This window comes from Cuculus canorus, chromosome 1, assembly GCF_017976375.1.
Source record: "Cuculus canorus isolate bCucCan1 chromosome 1, bCucCan1.pri, whole genome shotgun sequence".
Lineage (NCBI taxonomy): Eukaryota > Metazoa > Chordata > Aves > Cuculiformes > Cuculidae > Cuculus > Cuculus canorus.
In genome coordinates, this window is record NC_071401.1 from 98429628 (window position 1) to 98445954 (window position 16327).

At 36.0% G+C, this 16327-nt stretch overlaps 1 protein-coding gene across 1 annotated transcript in view; it reads left to right on the forward strand.

Moving 5' to 3' along the window:
• Positions 1–16327, forward strand: part of LTN1 (listerin E3 ubiquitin protein ligase 1) — a 34551-nt gene that overhangs the window by 15144 nt on the left and 3080 nt on the right. Inside the window, exons 13-29 of the mRNA XM_054056590.1 lie at positions 1819–2058; positions 3041–3194; positions 3446–3596; positions 4331–4532; positions 5467–5626; positions 5802–5906; positions 6171–6313; positions 8145–8280; positions 9210–9354; positions 10474–10687; positions 10976–11213; positions 11758–11832; positions 12548–12734; positions 13186–13357; positions 14496–14716; positions 15203–15397; positions 16021–16188. Of these exons, the coding sequence (XP_053912565.1) occupies positions 1819–2058; positions 3041–3194; positions 3446–3596; positions 4331–4532; positions 5467–5626; positions 5802–5906; positions 6171–6313; positions 8145–8280; positions 9210–9354; positions 10474–10687; positions 10976–11213; positions 11758–11832; positions 12548–12734; positions 13186–13357; positions 14496–14716; positions 15203–15397; positions 16021–16188 (2906 nt within the window). The remainder of the gene's footprint in view (positions 1–1818; positions 2059–3040; positions 3195–3445; positions 3597–4330; positions 4533–5466; positions 5627–5801; positions 5907–6170; positions 6314–8144; positions 8281–9209; positions 9355–10473; positions 10688–10975; positions 11214–11757; positions 11833–12547; positions 12735–13185; positions 13358–14495; positions 14717–15202; positions 15398–16020; positions 16189–16327) is intronic.

Below are 16327 nucleotides of genomic sequence, written 5' to 3' on the forward strand. Positions count from 1 at the left end.
GGAGGCGGTTAGAGACTTGCTTGTCCAGCTAGACGCCCACAAGTCTATGGGGCCGGATGGGATCCACCCAAGAGTATTGAAGGAGCTGGCGGATGTCCTTTCCAAACCCCTATCCATCATCTTCCAGAGGTCCTGGCTGACTGGGAAAGTTCCACTAGACTGGAGGCTGGCTGATGTTGTGCCCATCTACAAGAAGGGTTGCAGAGAGGATCCGGGGAACTACAGGCCTGTCAGTCTCACCTCAGTGCCAGGGAAAGTCATGGAACAGGTAATCTTGAGTGCTATCATGAAGCACATGCAAGAGAACCGGGTGATCAGGCCCAGTCAACATGGGTTTACAAAAGGCAGATCTTGCCAAACTAACCTGATCGCCTTCTATGACAAAATCACTCGACTACTGGATGGGGGAAAGGCTGTGGATGTAGTCTTCTTGGACTTCGGTAAAGCCTTTGACACAGTTTCTCACAGCATTCTGCTACAGAAACTGTCAGCCTCTGGCCTGGACAGGCGCACACTCTCCTGGGTTGAAAACTGGTTGGATGGCCGGGCCCAGAGAATGGTGGTCAATGGAGTTAACTCCAGCTGGAGGCCAGTCACAAGTGGAGTTCCTCAGGGCTCAGTACTGGGTCCAGCTCTGTTCAATGTCTTTATCAATGACCTGGATGAAGGCATTGAGTGCACCCTCAGCAAGTTTGCAGATGACACTAAGCTGGGAGGAAGTGTGGATCTGCTGGAGGGTAGGGAGGCTCTGCAAAGGGATCTGAACAGGCTGGACTGCTGGGTCGAGACCAATGGGATGAGGTTTAACAAGGCCAAATGCCGGGTCCTGCACTTGGGGCACAACAACCCTATGCAGCGCTACAGACTGGGGGAAGAATGGCTGGAGAGCTGCACGGAAGAGAAGGACCTGGGGGTGCTGGTTGACAGCCGACTGAACATGAGCCAGCAGTGTGCCCAGGTGGCCAAGAAGACCAACGGCATCTTGGCTTGTATCAGAAATGGGGTCACCAGCAGGTCCAGGGAGGTTATTCTCCCCCTGTACTCAGCACTGGTGAGACCGCACCTTGAATACTGTGTTCGGTTCTGGACCCCTCACCACAAGAAGGATGTTGAGGCTCTGGAGCGTGTCCAGAGAAGAGCAACAAAGCTGGTGAGGGGGCTGGAGAACAAGTCTTACGAGGAGTGGCTGAGAGAGCTGGGGTTGTTTAGCCTGGAGAAGAGGCGGCTGAGGGGAGACCTTATTACTCTCTACAACTACCTGAAAGGAGGTTGTGGAGAGGAGGGAGCTGGCCTCTTCTCCCAAGTGACAGGGGACAGGACAAGAGGGAATGGCCTGAAGCCCTGTCAGGGGAGGTTCAGGTTGGATATCAGAAAAAAATTCTTCACAGTAAGAGTCATTAGGCACTGGAACAGGCTGCCCAGGGAGGTGGTCGAGTCGCCTTCCCTGGAGGTGTTTAAGGAATGGGTGGATGAAGTGCTTAGGGATATGGTTTAGGGAGTGTTAGGAATGGTTGGACTCGATGATCCAATGGGTCCTTTCCAACCTTGTGATTCTGTGATTCTGTGATATTATATACTTTTTTTCTAAGCTGCTTCAGCTGATTTAGAGAAAGGATACTTGGCAATATGGAATTTAGGCTAGTTGATCCTAGATGACTGTGGAATAAGGAGTTTAGGTAAATGTTAGACTGAAACTACTTTGTGCTTTATTTTACATTCAAAATTAGTAAATAAAAAAATTGATGCATATTAATGTGATATCTTTGATCATGTTTATCAGCTAATCAAAGTATGCTGTCTCTTTTCTGTCCCCAATAGAATCTTTGATTGGTGAAAGTTTTGTTGAAAGGATTCTCGATAAACTTCAAGCATCTCTATCTAAAGCTAAGGACCTTTCTGAAGCTGGAAATACCGAACCATCAGTATCTTTCATCTGCGATGTAGCCTCAAGCTTTTTCAGCTCGATTAAAGGGTGCTTACTGATGCCATCCTCAGAAGATTTGCTGCTTACCATCTTCCAGTTGTGTGCTCAGAGGCAGGATACTACTCACTTAACAGGTAATTTGGAAAAAGAACTTCAACCTCGCTTTTTTGTAGTTGATGATTACATCTCAGTTCTTTTTAATGGAATGAATTCAAGCATATAATAGAATATTGATTTCACGGGCACTAAGCACTTGCGGCTGTAACTGACATAAAAATTTGTACTTTCCTTTATAATGCCAGTAGTTAGTACTAAACATCAAGTTCTGTACGTCTTTTCAAGGATTTTAAACTTTTTTGATGTTGGTATCCCTGTGCTTCAACTGCCTTTGAGGCTATGATATTCCACGCTTTCTGGAGTGTTGCATAAATTATTTAAGGTCTGTGAAGTATAAAGAGTGAGCTTTTTTTTTTTTTTGTTCATTCTGCACTGTGGGGATCCAATACAGAAATGTTTTGCAATCACTTCATGAAATATACATATATTTATTCTGAAAACATTTATATCAGTAAAGTTGTTCTGACAAAGTGTGACCCATTCCTCTCTCCTCCAGCGTTCAGACCGAGATCCTGATTTATATTCTTTGAATGCTGAATTTGAGAGTGATAAATTGGTGTATGGGTTTACTGACATAGATACACAGGAGAAAATGTTGCAGTATTGTAGAAGTGAAGTAGGACAATACTAGCCTGAAAACCATTGCTACTTTGCAATTGACTATTTCTGCTGTGAATGTTCAGTATTTTAGTATTTTAAAAAGATCTGTGGATATATTGTAGTAGACAACAGGAACATTACTCTTATTCTCAAATAAGTATTACCTATATGTCAGAGTTGATATAAATAGCTCTACAACACAAAACCTGTATGTTTGCCCCTCGTAGTTATTGCATGTAACCACATGGAAGAGAGAATTGTTTTCCCGCTCTAGGACATGTGAATGTTGCTGTATGCTTTAGGTCATACTTTGAGTTTGCTTGTTTGTGGTGGTTTTGCTTGTCTGTTTGTTGTTTGGGTTTTTTTTTTGTTGCTTTTTTTTTCTTTTCCCTTCAATAGATTTACTTGTATGTAAACTAAAACACACTTGGATATCCGGTGTAAATTCACTTGTGCGTCAGCTTCAGAGTATGCAGAAACAGAGTACCTTTTTACGTAAATCTGCACTGTGGGTCAAGAATCAAATTCAGTCTTCCTCTTTGGATGTTAAGAGGTAATTGTGATGTGCTTGTCCATTTCATAATATGTTGTTCTCAAAACCAAAGATCAGTGCTATACTATTATATATTTAATTGACATCTGTATTAATGAGAGATTTTTCAGCATATTAGAGGTGAGAACTGTGGATAATGTGTAACTTAAAACCATTAGTATAACATGTACATAGCATTTAGTCTGGAATAAAGCAGTTTGCTTTTACTGGGTAGCATGAAACTTTTTTGCAGCATTTTCTGTTTTTCTCAGCCTTCAGGTTTTGGTCTCTGCAGTTAGTGAATTGTTGTCTGAGCTTATGGAAGCTGACGGAGAACCTGGACATCTTGTGGGAGCTTATGTTGAGCAAGTCACGCCAAACAAAACTGAGTGGGAGAAATTGCATGAGTCTCTATCCACTGAGGTATGCAAATGATAATGGATTGGCCTGCTATAGTCAGTCTTACCTCAAGTCTTTGTTCTTTATGGTGATAAGCATTCTTTCTTTTGACATGGCACTGCAGTTGTGAATATGCATATGTCTGTGTAGAGGTTCTGTTCAGCCTCTGTCCATGATAGAGGGCAAAATCTGTATGTTTATGGCCCCATCCAGTACTGGAGAAAATAAAAATATATGAAATTACTCTTTACTGCATGGAACACTTAAAGCTTACTTTACGAATCAGGAATTTTGTCTGACTGTGAGTGTACGTCATGAAGGTATTCTTATCTTTAAATTAATTATTCTGGAAGATTCATTTTGTGAAAGACACCAATATCTGCAGAGGAACATGATATACAGACTGTCAACAAAATGCTGACATACCGAGAGCGGAGAAGGACATAAATCTCCTTTTCAATCGCCTATCCTCAGTAACCTTAGTATTTAATATTACAAGTATTCTTGTAAAATATATAGAGTTCTAAAGATAAAGATTTCTTTGAGGCAGCAGTGCAGTTTCAAATTACTGCTGTGTGTTTAGATTTTTTTTAATATGCTGGAGTGGATCATCCGTACCATTGTGCTTTTGGTGTAATTTTGTACCTTCGTTATTTTTTAATAATCCTGAATTTTCAAGGTTAAACAAATCATAGCTCTTTTATGCATGATTAAAATGTCAATGATTTGTTCATACTTTTCTTACGCACATGTTACAGTGGATGCACAAACCTCTTCTGGAAGGAAGGCTTAGTATGAATTGCGAACCTTTGGGATCATGTGTTAAGCTTTGTGGCACAACTAAACTCCCAGGACATCTGTGTACTTCAGCCTTATTAAGTAAAATGGTGCTACTTGTGTTGGAAAATGGTATAGTCTATGCAAATGGTGATGCTGAAAGAAAGAAAATTGACAATATAAGTAAGTTACAATGGTAAAACCTAAAGGAATTTCATTGTATAGTAGTTGCGAATTAATTAGAATTGATAATTAGAAATGGATATTTAAAGTTTGGCATGTAGGTATAATGAATAATCCTTATACCTTTTGTTGGGTTTTGTTTTATTCTTCAGTTCTCCTTTTAAAATTATAAGTGTGTACAAGTATAGTGTTTGTATTTCTAGAAATTTTTGTGGTTATATACATGCTGTCTCAACAGAACTTTGAATTTGGAGAGGTTTGAATTTATGATGAATGTCAGAGTTGTTCATTTCCAAAATACATAGTGCATTGACATGAATGGGCAATAGGAACTGTATCCATGCTATCAAATAAATGCCCTGAGTGTCTAGCCATAATGTGAAGGTATTTTCAGGCAGCAATTTTTCTTAATTCCATCAGGTGGAAACTTGATTATTTTTATTTATAAAATGCTGAAATTAGAAACAGCATAATAAAATTAACAATTCTGTCTCAAAGTCTCACAGTGATGAGAAGTTTTAATGTTGAATGTAGATCTTCGTGAGCTGGTGAAGAAGCCACATTATTAGCACCAGTTTGGGTTTTTTTCTGGACTTTGACGTTGATTGCCTTGTCTGCAAGAATATAATATGCATTAAAAAAAAAGAGAGAAAATAGAAAGGAGTTAGAGTTCTTGTCATGCTTGATTTGTTTCAAACTTTCCTGAACGTCGAGAATAGATTACTGTAGCTTTTTCTACTCTTGTATTTTATGGGGCAGTGGCAAATATCCAGTTCATGCTCTAAATCACCTGAAATTGTGTGCAAATACCATAATTTTAATGCATTAAAACACATCTAAAAACTTTAACAAAACCTTGACCTAATACTTCCTGCTTACGCACTGATTATATTAATCAGTTGTTTGTGAACAACATTTTTTGTTGTTTAATTAGTTGTAGAACTGTTATACTCGTTACAATGGATTGAAGAATTGGAAAATCCTCCTTATCTGCTCCTGGAATATCTTCATATGTTACAAGAAATGAACATCACATATGAGAAGTTCAGTGCACTTTGTAGTACGGCTAGCCTTCAGCAAACAATATTTGCTAGGTATGTAAGAACAAGTGAAAGAACCCTTAACTCTGTCTTCATATTTTACATAGTATAGAGTATGAAGTGCCACTGTATTTCTGATTGTGTATTCATTCAAACTTCATGCTGCAATGCTCTGGTTGTGAGCTGTGCATCGGTACATATTAACTAGTGTCTTTCTTCTTCTTTGAAGATCAGAGGAACATGGAAGACTCTGGTCCTTAACCATGGCTAAAGTGATTCGTGCAGAAAAGACCGTATCCTGCGAGATGAAACAACTTTTTAAGACAACAGAAGGGTATCTTAATCCTGCTGCGTATAAACTTTTATACTAGTTTGTTGCAAACATTGGTTATATTAAATGATACTGATTCTGATGAATGTTCACCAAAGACTGAAAATTTGGTGATATACATATGTGGTGTGTAAAAGCGAGACTCAGTTTAGTGTGCGGCATTAGTTATGTCGTAAGATATTAGATCATTATAAACCAATTGATATTTTGTTTACTAATTAATTGGTTTGGTTTGTTTCATTCTTGATGTTTTGCTTATATGAACAGGTTTCTGCCATTAACAGAAGGCAGACTGCATACGCTTCAGTGTCTGTCACCTTTTTTAACCGAGGAAGAAAAGAAAGAACTTGTTTTCCACTGTGTGGCCAAACTTATGACATGCACACAGACGGAGCTTTCCAGCACTGATGGTGCGTACGTTCTTAGCTCGGTCCACTTCATTAGAATTTAAGAACATTATTTTGTAATAATGTTTGCTTTTAGATAAAATATGTTAACTATAATACTAATGATTTTTCATAGAAAAAATGTCTTCTCAGTTTCCGTAGTTCTTCTAGACTGTTTGGTATAGTAGTTTTCTGCTTCATCAAGGAGGTACAAGTTATACTCCCTGGTACAAAATGAGAACTAACGATTTTAGGCAGATATTGTTAAAAGAGTTTTGGTATTGCTGTACTTTTTCTCTCTGATTTAAACGCATCTGTAAATGTAATTTAGGCTTTACACAGCATTGTCATCGTTGTCAACAGGTAGTGTCATGATTGTGTTTGGATTCTTTAGCAAAACTTTTTCACAGTCAATGTATAATTCATGACTGGTTCTTCCAGTGCATGGGCTGTGGTGTGCTGAGTCAGAACCCCTGTATGTACACACTTAAAGCAGCTTTTAAAAAATTGTGAAAAGGTGATTGAGATGTGTTATAATATTGGTTTGAATATCGTTTAGAAAACCATTTAATTTTCAGAAACTTGTTGCATTGGAAAACTTTGGAAAATTCTTTGGAGATGCTCACACGCAATCCTTCTACATGTTTGAATTAGATGTCATTTAAAAGAAAGCACTTCATTTTCTCAGTAGTGCTTTTGTGCTTTCTTGCACATACTCAATCGATGTAAAAACTTGAAAGGTAGTTTTGTATTTTTTAACAGGACTGAGTGTACTTCAATTGAAAAAAAACTGTCTTTGGTGACTTGAAACTATGGAAATCTGTCCCTTGGCACTGTCCTCAAGTTTTCTGATGAAATGAGTGTCCTCGAAGTGTGGAAGTTTTCATTATTAGTTTCATGTAGGATTTGAGAGAAATCTTGACTCTTTCTACTGTAATCGTTTCCTTAACTCTTACTCTTTCAACTTAGTTAAGCCTTTCTGACTTTCTGAGTGAACTGGTGATCCAACCAAACGTGTCTGTGAAAATAAGCAGGAAATGGGAAATAGAATCCTCACTCCTCCCCTGATGTGGAGTGCTTTTGCTTGTAACTGCCAGTCTGTATTTTTCTTTCTGCTGCTTCACAATTTCCTAGGGATTCCACAGCAGACAACATTTACCCTTTTTTTTTTTTTTTCAGTCAGGATAGTGCTGGTAAAGTTGTTGTAAATCATTTCACTGCTGCTTAAGTACAGTGGCTTTTTGTTTGGTTTTTCTGCTATGCATATATGGTACTTTCATTAACTTGTTCTTTGTAATCATTGTTGTAAGAAGTGTTCTTGGTGTCTGATAAGTCTAGATACATGCAGTGTTACCTAAAAATTGAGAGCAGTACTAAACCAACAGCAGTACTTCGCTCTGGAAGTGAAAATGAATGCTCTTAGAATGGTATTGGAATTCACAGCTTGCAGTTACATTTGCTTAATTATCTGTCCAAATTATAGCTTAACATATTCCATTTTTAGTAGCACAAATAGATTTAGATCTTAGCAGGTGTTTTTTATTAATTGTATAAACCGATGATTATATTTTATAGGAGTTTTTAGTTGGTTTGAGGGTTTTTGTTTTGGGGTTCTTTTGGGAGGGTTGGTTTGTGGGTTGTTCTTAAGTTTGTGTTGGATATAGTGCTTTTGATTTAACAATGGCATCTTTGGATTAAGTGTTCGAAGCGGAAGGTTTAGAGATTATCCAAACTGTCTTATAAAGCTAATGTGAAGTTCAAATAAAACAATCCAGTCAGTTGACACACATTCTAATGTTTGGATTTGTCTTGATAATTAAGACCTATCAAGTATGATATTTGTATTATTTTACAGGAGCATTTGGGTGTCTTTCCATTTTGAACTCCTGCTTGAATGATAGAAGTATTGATTGTGATGACCTACTACCTGGTATACTAAAAATCATAATATCTTGGAAAAACAATAACGAGGACAGTTTTCTCTTTAGCTGGTGGGTGCAAATTTGAGATAATTGGACCTTTCTTTTTAATTGCTAAAACAAGAGTTTAAAAATACACGGTGGTTATTAACTCAAACAAAACCAATTTGTAAATTACAGCCACCATCCACTGCTCTACTACTACTTTTAAGCCTTTATAGAGCCACATCTCTCCGCTTAATATACCTGTCTTCTAAGTATTTAATAACTTATACTGAAGGATATTGCTTGTGTGATCAAAGGCTGAAAAACTAGAAGCTTTTTTTTGGTGCACCTAGATGTCAACTGTTTTCAAAAGCATTCAGTACTGGCCAGCTTTGGTAGGTGTTGCTGGATTTTCAGTTCCAAATTCTGATTGCTTATTTAAGTAGCAGAAAGAAAACCTGGATACCAAACTTCCGTGTCTGTTTTTTAAAAAAATGTAAAAAAAAAAAGTACCTGAAAATGTAATTCAGAAAGCTTCCAGCAAGGAGTCAAGATTAAATTGAGCTTCAGTTGTCTTGAGCATGGTGAGAAAAATCCAGGCGACAAAATCCCCCGAATAACATGCATTATTTAGACACCTGAGGGCTTGTGTTTTATTTTTAAAGTTAGTAACCCAAATATTTATTTTTCTTGCACTAGTTTAGTTAAAATTACTTCATTTTGTAGTTCATGTAAGTGTATTACTTGAGCAAATATGTAAATTATACAGTTTTAGGCATCTGTATAACATGCATATGAACAAGTGGCTCTGATAGTCTGTTTTGTACCTGTTGGCTGACTTATTTAGATTTGGCAGCTGATGTAGTATTATAACTTTGAAAGACAGTGTATCAAAGCACATAGGGCAGCCCTGGTGCAAGACTGATTTATCCTAAGAGGAGGTGTGAAGGTAAGAATATAAATACTTGTATCTACAATATGAATATATGTAAAACTTAGTTGTGTTTTTATTACAGCAATCTGAAAGAAACAAATGCTCAGTTACTTGGTTTCAACATAGAGATGATCCGTTACCTTCCCTTGTTGCTGAAGTATTCCACAGCTCCTTTGGATGATAAGGAATGGGACTTTATCATGTGCTCCATGCTGGCTTGGCTAGAGGTAATATGAAAAGAGACTTTTAGTAACTGTTGCATTGCAGCTTTTAACAGGATCCTCCTGATGCCCTCTGAACCTACTGGACTGATTGAGAAGAGGGGAGGCTAAAAAATTAGGCTATGGAAAAAATATGTTTTTATAATCTTCCTGGGCTGTCTGATTGACATTTCGTCCTAAATCTTTTAAAGTTTTATAACCAGAAGTTCCACAAAGTGGGAAGTTAGGTATTGGTGTGATACAGTAAAACATTGTAGAAGCTATGCCATACAGCAATTAAATTTGAACAAAGATGCATGAGGATTGCCAAGAGGAATGGAAATCAGAGTGTTCCTGATGGTTTGTTCTTAGATTTTTTGAACACAGTGGTCTTAACAGTCTAATTTTGTTTCATCTAATGTGTGTGTTAACTTTCTAGTACTTTATAATAATGATCAATGTAAATAGCTGGATACTCAGCATTCCGAAGATTATCTGAAAAAGCATCTCAATCAAAATATGGAAATAAGAAAATAAGTTTTACCTACTGCTCGAGTGCTGTGTTACAGCCTCACTTCTGATGTGTACTTACCTTTTTAGATTATTCCCTGCATATGGAAGGGACATAATTATCTCAGTTTAGCAGATATTTGACACAATGTTAAAAAGTATGACACAGAATCCTTTTTTCATCCAGTTTTGACAAAGGTCATGTGTGACTTAAAAGCACAAGTAAAGTATGATTCTGGTACAGCTTTTATGTTTGGGAGAGAAAAGTGAGATCATGTCACATATTGATTTTGACTCACTTGGCTGCACAAATGCAACAGATAAGCTACAGCTGCATACATTTCTTTTTGAATCCACTTGGTGGCAGTTTCTTTCTGCCATTCTAAAGAAGGTCATATAAGGGAAGCAATTGAGGAATCGAAATGTTGGCGAGACTTGGAAATGAATTTCAGTAAGTCTTGCTAAAGTATAGATTACATTTGTAAACTCTCTCCCCCTGCCCATGGTTGTTTTAAAATGTTCTTTGCAGTTGAATATGTTTTGAAATTACTTTCTAGTATAGACAGGGAATGTGAAACAGGTATTTAAAAGCAAATTTATGTTTAAGACATCTTCCTCTTATTTTTTTCCTCCTAGACAACAAGTGAAAACAGTTCATTTTACCATGTCCCGCTTGTGCAGATTTTTGCTTGTGTCAGTTGTGACTTGGCATCTGCCCTTAGCTCTTACTTTGAACTGGCAGCTCCTGAAACTACTGAAAGCCTTCCTGTGAACTTGATCAGTGAATGGAAGGAATTCTTTTCTGAGGGAATTCACAATTTGCTTTTACCATTGTTGGTGAAAATCACAGGTAAGTATATGGCAAGGAGGGTGGTAGTGGTACCTGTCAGGCTATTTTGAAATAGAACTTGATGGGCCTATTTTTTAATTTATAGGCATATTAAGCCAACATAGTTTGTAAAAACTCACTTTTTTTGAACACTTACATGCTAATCAGTAAAGTAATTGCACTTAACATTGTGAGTGATAAGATTAGATGGATTCTGGTAAGTGCAGTCTGAGTTGTTTCTAGTAATAATGCTTGTTTATATCATCCATACACTCTGTATGACAACTTGTCTTTCTCTGTTTTAAATAGGAGAAACCAAAAATGCATCTGAAGGCTTTTTTAAGAACTCTGTGTTAACGTCTTTGGGTAAAGCTCTAGCTTACATATCGAAGGACCAGTTGTTAAACCATAAATTGCCAGCAAAGTTTGTTGCAGGCCAGAAAACAAATCTTCCAGATAAACTCCAGACTCTACTAAATACATTATCTCCATTGTTGCTTTTCCGGGCTAGACCTGTACAGATTGCTGTCTACCATATGTTGTATAAGTAAGAATCAACAAAATTCTCACTTCCCTCACCTTTTTTCTTTTTTTAAAAATGTGCTGTAGAACATGCACTTAAAGATATATGTTTAGCAACGTCAAGTTACATTATGGGAGAAAACCCTTAACTGGGCGGTGTGTTCTGTGTTGGAGGACATTATGTAAAGCTATGAATGCTAAACTTGATTGTAAATGTAGACTAAATATATACTTAGAAATTTTACTTCAGTATACAAAGATATAATTTTATTTTCTGCACCGTAGTTACATAGATATCAGTACCATAACTATAAAGCTATTTATTTGAAATCGATTTTATTGAAAGGTCTGGAAAAGAACAGAGCAAGGCTATGTGCTTGTTGGTTATCATTCAGGAACCATCTTTGCAATGATGACATGTCTCTTAAAGAGTCTGTGTTTTTATTAAGGAATAATTGTCATTAATTTATTGCTAGTCATTAATGTTGACATTGATAAGCAAGGAACAATGCATCACATATACTGAAATATTGAAAATTAAATTTGATTTTCTTTCCGTATTTCTATAGATTAATGCCTGAATTACCTAAATTTGATGATGAAGATCTCAAATCTTATGGTGATGAAGAGGAGGAATCAGCACTGTGCGTATTTTTTCCTCGTGCTTTTTTATGACTGTTCCATATTTTCAAAACGTGTTCTAAGTGTTGAGATTTGCAGCAGAGTAGTAGTCTGTCAGGAGATGTTAAATGAAAAAAAGTGACATGTCTACTATAATAGAGTCATAAATATTGAAAATATTCAATATAATTGTTAAATCTGCCCTTGTGCTAAAACTGGAAACAAGATTTGCAATTATTTTCAGTTACTAGAGGAAGTGCCCATATATGTTCTTTATATTGTAAAATCTTTTTTATCTCATCTCAATGATTAATACTTTTTCTTACTATGGAGCTGCAAAAGACTTTTTAATCCAAACCCAGCACATTCAGTGATAGGAGATCCATTGTTGGTGTAGCTCCTTTGTTGGTATGACTTAACAAAGAAAGCAAGCAAGTCAGCTATCTATGATGTAGGTTCAATCAGCTCAGCCACAGACCACTTTCAGAATGAGTGATCAGTGTACAGTTTATCTTGTAAGATGTAAGAGCATTAACTGTCCCTTTCTCAAAGGGGATTTTAAAATATTAATATCTATCACTAATGTGTTACACTTTTTCATGTAATAAAAGGCTCCTTTTTTTGTTCTATGTACATGGCTTTACTAACATGACTTTTCTAGGAAAGCTGTGAATATAAATTCAGGCAGTGCTCTGTTCAAGACTTGAGTTCAGTATGCCAGATAACATTTTTCCACAGATCACCTCCAGCAGCTCTTATGTCTGTCCTGGCCACTGAAGAACTCTTGCTAGAAAACATTCTGGAATGCATTCCAGTTGGAGAATTTGCAGTTATTCAACCACTGAGCGATGAGTTCTGCCTTGTTCTAGGATATCTTCTCACATGGAAGTTAACATTAGCTTTCTTCAAAGCAGCTTCTTCTCAGGTATATGTTTTGAGTATTTTTTCTTTTAACTGTATTTATTAAGGTATTTATTTGGTTGTAATCTTGCCGAGTTTCATCCATTGTTTTTCTTCTTTTATTTATGTATCTTCATACCGCTTGTTTTTGTGGAATTAGTGGAATTCTGAAAGCATCAGAATTCTGAAAGCATCAGACTTAGATTTCCACGGTGCAATAGTTAAGGATGATATTATTAGAGTAATAAATAATTAAGATTTGTGAATAGAGGATTCTTTCTTGCATTTTCAAACAAGCTTGTTACATTTTATGATGTTCTAATAATTCAAAATGGTGCAGAGAACTAAATTGCTGCTAATAATTTGAATGACAGTCTTGTTTTTCATCTCTATGGGAACATATTTGTATTATTTACAGAGTAAGCTATATTGAGTCTCATCTGTATTTTGTGCCTTTTTTTTTTTACCACTACCAGCTGCGAGTTCTCTACTCACAATACCTTAGAAGAACTAAAAGCTTGAATAAACTGCTTTATCACTTGTTCAGGCTTATGCCTGAAAACCCTGTCCTTTCTGGGCCAACTTCAGAAGTTCCAAATAAGGACACAAAAACTTTCTTTACGGAAGAGCTTCATTTAGATGTCAAAGGTTAGTAAACATACTTGTGCATTTCAGAGAGTTTTGATATTGCTGAAGTTTAAATATGCTTTTCTGCTTAAAAATACATATTTCTAAAATCTTACCTATATAATAGATATACACACACACACAAATACATACATACATACATATGTTTAAAAATCTTTGGCTATCACTCCCCATTTAAAACTTCAGCAAAATTGAAATGTTTTATCCTTGAAAATCAAGATAAAATAAGAAGACAAACCAGGAAACGCTTGGATTCTTTACTTAGGGCAGAAGTAATATATCGCTACTATCTAAATCCTGAATGTATGCAAAGATCCCAAAGTACTAAACGTCTATAATCTATTCTGGGACTTCTCCATTGCTTCTAGATAATTTTTATCCTAAATAGAATTTCTATTTTTATTTCTTCAATTTTAATACTTAAGTTATATATAATATTTAAATATATATTCTTTGAAATGTTTGAGATGTTAAATTGTCTTGTTTTCATCACACTATTCAGAAGACTCTGTTAACGAGCCATGGCGAGAGAAGATATGCTGTTTTTTTAGCTGAGAAACATGAAAAAGATAATAAATTTTTGAAGTTACTTCATTAAAATTGTTATTTTCTGTACCTATATGAATGTAAACAAAGAGATCAAGTTTCCATTTCTTAATTTTTTTCCTGAACATCACTGTATGTTGCAGAACAATTTATATGGATGACAGCAAGAAAGAATTACTAACATGACATCCCAAGAGAAAGATTTCCCTTATCTCTTTAGACAGTGCTATAGAACACTGCAAACCTCAGATGTACTCCAAACATCTTATTTTTTTTTCACCCGAAGTGAGCATTTTGTTATTTCTAGAATATAAAATTATTCTTGATCTTTGTTAGTCCACATGGAGTTCAATTCTAAATTAAAAGATTAATTTCCTGTTGTGAAGTGTTAGTCTAAGAAACAAAGAAACCAGACTGATGGAGGAAAGCAGAGTCAAACAAGCACTTAGAGCAGCAAATATAGAAGGACCATGTACATGAAATTCCAGTTACCACAGTTACATTGGTATCAGATTTTTGATTGTGGAGTGGAGGAACCAACATTTGTTACTAATGTGGTAGAGTATTTCAGCATCTTTTCTTTCTCTACCAGGGACAGGAGTCCTGTCATCCCAGATTCCGCACTTGGCCTGCTCTGTCTACCATGTAACACTGAAAGACTTGCCGGCCATGGTCAGGCTTTGGTGGAACAGCTGTGAGAAACGCATCTTCAATGTTGTAGATAAATTTACAAGCAAATATGTCAGCAGTGTGCTTTCTTCACAGGAGATATCTTCTGTTCAGAGTAGCACACAATTATTTAATGGCATGACGGTTAGTAACACTTTGTTCTTTTATTTACTTCATTGTTTTGCAAACATTTTAAGAAATGTTACTTCTCAGAACCAGACTATATTAGTCTTTTATATGATTGATTTTTTGTTCTAAATGGCTGATGAAAACATAATTTAGGTTGGTATTGACATATTCAGTTGATGTTCATTAATATTGTGTTTTGAAAAAAGTAGAAAAAGTGTTTTATAATGTTAGAGAAGTTGTTGAGGTAAGTGGAAGATACTGCTATCAGTATACTTTTTGGTTTATTAAAAATTGTAATCAGTAGATTAAAAATGGCTGGTAGTTTTTGGTTCACTGAGATATGAGTTGATTTTTATTTTCTTTGAGAAATAATTTTCTAAGACAATTATTTAATATATGTAGTCAAGTAGTTATGGTTTTTGTATATATATATATAATAAGAGAGACTAGAGGTGGTTTATATCTCTTTGGAGTTTTTTTAATACATGAATTTTTTTATAGGTAAAAGCTCGGTCTGCAGCACGGGAAGTTATTGCTACCTATTCAGTTGATGATATATTTATTGAACTAATAATACAGCTTCCATCAAATTACCCACTGGGATCAATAACAGTTGAGAGTGGAAAGAGGGTTGGTGTGGCTGTACAGCAATGGCGCAATTGGATGCTACAGTTAAGCACGTATCTTACACATCAGGTGAGTTTAGAGAAAGCCCATAGTTTTTAAAGCTTGAGAGTCCTGATAATAGAAAAATATCCCTAGTAATGTACTATTATTTAGATCCATGTAATGGATCTCATCAGTAGATCTCAAAGGACTTTATAGAATTGATCACACTTAGCATCTGCTTTTCTCTAGATGCTGAAAAGGAAAGGTAAAATTATCGCCTAATTAAATCCATAGCCAAAGTTGAAAATACAGATTTCTTAAGACATGGGCCAGTGTTTGCCCTCTGTGGCAATGCCATCTCAACAATAATTTGAAACAAAACAAAACCAACCCAAGGAAACAGTACATGGGTGGTTGCTGGAGTTGCAATATTTGTGGTTAGAACAAAACAGACACCGAAAATTTTAAAATGCCCTTTTAAGTGTTCCTAAGTGCATTCTTCTTGTTGTGATGAATGCTTGCATTTCTGTAGGTTAGTCTATCATCTATATTTCATGTGTTCTATTTATAAATCATTCACTGCGTATATTGTATATAGTTTCAGATTATAAAGCCTTTCGGCTTTGTTTCCTTCACACGCTTATCATGAGCAACAGTAAGAATATTCTGAAGGAATTCTACAGTATTAACAGCTCTTTTCCCTCTGTTAGAATGGAAGTATTATGGAAGGCTTATCTTTGTGGAAGAATAATGTGGATAAACATTTTGAGGGCGTTGAAGACTGCATGATCTGCTTTTCAGTCATTCATGGTTCCAACTATTCTCTTCCCAAAAAAGCTTGCAGAACATGCAAGAAAAAGTTTCATTCAGCTTGCTTGGTAAGTACCAAGACTAAATTTTTTTTAAATAGGCAAAATGTTCTTTTATAGTTTGAACTGGGACCTTGGGCTGTAATACTCTCAGTCCTTCATTGTGTTGTTGAAGTACCTGGGATTAACTGAACAACTCATAAGTAAT